Source organism: Gigantopelta aegis, chromosome 11 (genome assembly GCF_016097555.1).
Source record: "Gigantopelta aegis isolate Gae_Host chromosome 11, Gae_host_genome, whole genome shotgun sequence".
NCBI classification, from domain to species: domain Eukaryota; kingdom Metazoa; phylum Mollusca; class Gastropoda; order Neomphalida; family Peltospiridae; genus Gigantopelta; species Gigantopelta aegis.
This window is the reverse complement of record NC_054709.1, coordinates 35060962-35066240: the sequence shown is the minus strand read 5'-3', so window position 1 is coordinate 35066240 and position 5279 is coordinate 35060962. Positions and strand designations below refer to the sequence as shown.

The 5279-nt window shown below is 37.7% G+C and overlaps 1 protein-coding gene across 1 annotated transcript in view; it reads right to left on the bottom strand.

Moving 5' to 3' along the window:
- The window catches only part of LOC121385576 (SPRY domain-containing SOCS box protein 1-like), a 4673-nt gene extending 4230 nt beyond the window's left edge, over positions 1-443 (bottom strand). The window contains exon 1 of the mRNA XM_041516310.1: positions 216-443. Within this exon, the coding sequence (XP_041372244.1) occupies positions 216-341 (126 nt within the window). The 5' untranslated portion in view covers positions 342-443. The remainder of the gene's footprint in view (positions 1-215) is intronic.
- Between the last annotated feature and the right edge of the window lie 4836 nt (positions 444-5279).

The following is a 5279-nucleotide window of genomic DNA, read 5'->3' as shown; positions in this document are numbered from 1 at the left end:
AGAGAGAGAGAGAGAGAGAGAGAGAGAGAGAGAGAGAAACTTCTGGTTTTTGATGACCGTGTAATAAAGAAGAGCTTTAGTCGTGCGATTAAGGATCGACATTAAAATATGCTTTCGTAATATTCCATATTTGTAGCATTTGTAAATAAATCGTTGATTTTATTTTGTCTTTGTTGTTTGTTGTTTGTTCATTTTAAGTGACCAAGTCTCCTTACTCTGAATCTGACGACAGTGTTCGTGCTGACTCGGTGAATTCCGTCCGAAAACGAATCAAATTTATCTTCGGCAAATTCCGGCTTTACTTTGACGGTGTAAATCCACGAGGGAATAACTGCACACATGCCTGAAAAGTAAAACAATTAATGAATATGAATGAATGAATGAATGAATGAATGAATGAATTAATTAATATGAACGGATGAATGAATGAATGAACGAATGAATTATCGCTGGTAGATTTGAATCGTGTTATAAAAAACATATTCTGTATGCAAATGTTGCTTAATCCATACCTGTGACGTCACACTATTGTTCTAGATGTTGATTATTTTTAAGAATCAGCACCTGCGAAACAATGCAATTTGAACTTTTTGTGAATTCAGGTCAATCATTCGAACCCACTACTGACTGAACGTATCCGTTGTAAACAAGTACAATGCTTTAGTCCACGAAGCCAAATATCTGCACCATAAAATAACTATGTAATTTAAGCCTTATGAAAGCTGATATGAGTGATACTAATATATTCTGGCAGAACACAGCCAAGATTGTCAAATACTAAATCGGAATTTATCAAAGATTACTTGTTCAAGCGTGCATCATAATGCCAGCCATTCACTGCTGGGGATTTCCTGACCGAATCATTCAGGTTAGGTCCGAAAGGATCCTATCGTTTCGGGTTATTAGTTTTGTAAATATGCTTTGCCATTTTAACTTATATTTTCATTTAAAAAGATAAAATAGAAGTTAATTTAGCAATTACGTAATTTGTTTTAATGAATAATGGATTAACTTGCATCACAGTGACTCGGAAGTGTAGATTATTTTGTTACGAATCTACATCCCCTCGTACATTCTCCATTACACAACTATATCAGGCCCGTAGCTAGGATATTTTGTTTCGGGGGGGGGGGGGGGGGGGGGGGGGTAACTGAGTAGTTAATAGTCTAAAACTCCTTTTCTTTAAGTTTCTATAATGCTTTCCGAATTTTTTCGGGGGAGGGGGCAATTGCCCCCCTGCTAGCTACGGTCCTGAATATGTAAATAACGATTAATATTACAAATAAAAAGCAGCAATAATTCATCTTTGGTTAGAGTGGAGAATATCCTGTTTTATTTGACTATTGAATCGTCAATGATCTGACGTGCATGCTAGGACGTTCATAGCGATCTTCAGTAGCGGGTCCAGAAATTTCATTTCTGTTTAGTGTTGGGCAATGACGTGGCCGAAGACCACAAACATTCCTGAAGGGATTCCTCGGATTCTCCAACGTAAACAATTTTTATTAAAATATAACTAGCGAAATTTAGGGTGGGGCGAGCCCATGGGCCCCCTAGATCTGCCACTGATATTTTCTTTACAAATAATAAAAACCAAAAAAAAAATAAAACCAAAAGTAACTGTCCGTGCTTAACTCCACACACAACTCATACGTTTATGAATATTCATTTGTTCTTTTTATTTAAATATTTGTCCAGGTTGTGTTCTGTTTGATATATTTAGTGATTACGGCGGGGCGTAGATCAGTGGTACAGCGCTCGCTCGATGCGCGCTCGAATCGACGATGTGAGATCGATCCCCGTCGGTGGGCCCATTGGGCTATTTCTTTTTCCAGCCACGACTGGCATATCAAAGGCCATGGTATGTGCTACCCTGTCTGGGATGGTGCATATAAAATATAAAAGATCCCTTGCTGCTAATCGAAAAGATTAGCCCATGAAGTGGCAACAGCGAGTTTCTTCTCTCAATACATGTGTGGTTCTTAACCATATGTCTGACGCCATATAACCGTAAATTAAATGTGTTAAGTGCGTCGTTAAATAAAACAGTTCTTTCTTTCTTTTTCTTTTATTTAGTGGTTGATGGATTATTGGTTTACTGATTTCCTGATTCATTCATTCATTGATTCATTCATTGACTGGTTCGTCAGAATTGTCAAAACATTGGTGTTGGGAATCGATTAACATTTCATCATCGATCATCGTTTATAATCGGTTTGCACCAACCGATCAACTTTCGATTACATAATCGGTTAGAAAAGTTTATATTAAAATAAGAAATAACAGAATTATAAAGACCATTCACCCATGTTCGTGTTTACCAGGATAGACATTATAAATCGCTAATAACTTGTTGGGGGGGGGGGGGGGGGTGTATAAATTGTTTATGTACCGGCCGCGGTGGCGCAGTGGTTAAGCCATGGGACTACAGGCTGGTAGGTACAGGGTTTGTAGCCTGGTACCAGCTCCAACCCAGAGCGAGTTCTTAAAGGCTCATTGGGTAGGTGTAAGGCCACTACACCCTCTTCTTTCTCACTAACCAACTAACAACTAACCCACTGTCCTGGACAGACAGCCCAGATAACTGAGATGTGTGCCCAGGACAGCGTGCTTGAACCTTAATAGGATATAAGCACGAAAATAAGTCGAAATGAAATAAAATGTACACATGATAACAAATCTCAGCTTCAAAAAATGTACATGAATTCCATCTTTTAAACTGGAAAAACAGTTACAGTTAATATTTCCCCATACGATCGATTATAATGTTTGATAATCGATCATCACAAGTTTCCATTATAATCGATCATTGGAACATCACTAGACAACATACCTACGTTATCCGTGGACTTGGTTACCGCACATCACTAGACAACATACCTACGTTATCCGTGGACTTGGTTACCGCACATCTCTAGACAACATACCTACGTTATCCGTGGACTTGGTTACCGCACATCACTAGACAACATACCTACGTTATCCGTGGACTTGGTTACCGCACATCACTAGACAACATACCTACGTTATCCGTGGACTTGGTTACCGCACATCTCTAGACAACATACCTACGTTATCCGTGGACTTGGTTACCGCACATCACTAGAAAACATACCTACGTTATCCGTGGACTTGGTTACCGCACATCACTAGACAACATACCTACGTTATCCGTGGACTTGGTTACCGCACATCACTAGAAAACATACCTACGTTATCCGTGGACTTGGTTACCGCACATCACTAGACAACATACCTACGTTATCCGTGGACTTGGTTACCGCACATCACTAGACAACATACCTACGTTATCCGTGGACTTGGTTACCGCACATCACTAGAAAACATACCTACGTTATCCGTGGACTTGGTTACCGCACATCACTAGACAACATACCTACGTTATCCGTGGACTTGGTTACCGCACATCACTAGAAAACATACCTACGTTATCCGTGGACTTGGTTACCGCACATCACTAGACAACATACCTACGTTATCCGTGGACTTGGTTACCGCACATCACTAGAAAACATACCTACGCTATCCGTGGACTTGGTTACCGCACATCCCATAGTGACGTTTCGAGGATGGTGCTACTGAAATTCGTATGAATGAAAAGCCTGGAGAAAAACAAAACGTTTATCAAAAAATATTTCAGAACTGAACGTGACAATGTTTTATGCTTGTCACACACCTACCGATCAAGAGCAACTGGACAGTTATTGTATGACATAATACATAGATGATAGTTAATGTTTTTTGTCAAATTTGATTTATAAATTAGTATACATATAATGTACACTCCCCATTCACTATTATACATGTACTTATAATCTACACCTTACATGTATTGATATACACATAATCTGTAATTCCTGTTCATTATTATTCATATAATCTACACTCCCCATTCATTATTATATGTAATATGCATTCCACATTCATTATTATACGTATAATCTACACTCCCCATTCATTATATATACACATAATCTAGACAACACTTTCCGTTTTATATGTATAGCAATGAATGTGCAGTGTAGATCACATATATAGTCATATTTGTGGAATGCAGAATACATTTATATTGATGAATGCAGAGTGTAGGTTGTATGTATAATAAAAGAAATGTGTGTAAATCATGTGTATAATAAAGAATGTGCAGTGTAGATTATATGTATAACAAGCATTCTGAGTGTACTGCTAAAGCAATACATGTCCCCTACAGAGCCCAACAATTTTTTGTATTTTCTAAGTTCAAGGGCTATAACTCTGTAGAACCAAATGGACAAATTGTCATAAAAGTCAAACTTGATATGTAATAGTACATCATAAAGCTATACACAACACTCAATATATTGAGGCATTGCAAAAACAAAGTCTGGAAAACTAATTTTTGTTTCGCCAAAATTCAAGGGCTATATCTTTGTCAAAAATAGGTAAATCGTCATGAAAGTCAAACTTGATCTGTAAAGCTATGCACAAAATTTCAACTGAATATGTTGAGGAATTGCAAAAACAAAAGTCCGAAAAACACATTTTCGCATCTCCTACGTTTAAGGGCAATGACTCTGTCAAAAATGGGTAAATAGTTATGAAAGTCAAACTTGATATGTAATAGTATATGATAAAGCTACATGTAAAGTAAATCGTCAAGAAAGTCAAACTTGATCTGTAATGGTACACTATAAAGTTATACGCAAAATTTCAGTTCAGTATGTTGAGGCATGGGGGGGGGGGGGGGGGGAGAGAAGGGGGAGTCCGGAAAACAAATTTTCGTATCCCCTATGTTCCAAGGACCATAATTCGGTCAAAATGTGTAAATCGTCATAAAAGTCAAACTTGATCTCTAATGGTATATGATAAAATTATATATCAAATTTCAGCTCAATATCTCGAGGCATTGTGGAAAAAAAACTATTCACAAACGTTTATGTGGGACAGACGGACGGACAGATTCCAGATAGACAGACAGACAGAAGGACGGAGATGAAACCTATAGATAACCCTTCCGGTTGGACCGATAGGGGACTAATAATGAATATGGATTGTATTCACTGAATAGCACTTAAATTATTATCAATCCAAAGTTCTTTTAAGAGACCAGTATTCAAACATAGTAGTGGAGAGTGCATATTATATGTATAATAATAACTAGAGGAGTGCAATTAATTCAAGGGGAGTGTGTATTATACGTATAATAATAACTGGGGGAGTGCAAATGATACGTATAATAATGATTGGGGAGTGCATATTCTTGGGGAGTGCAAATTAAA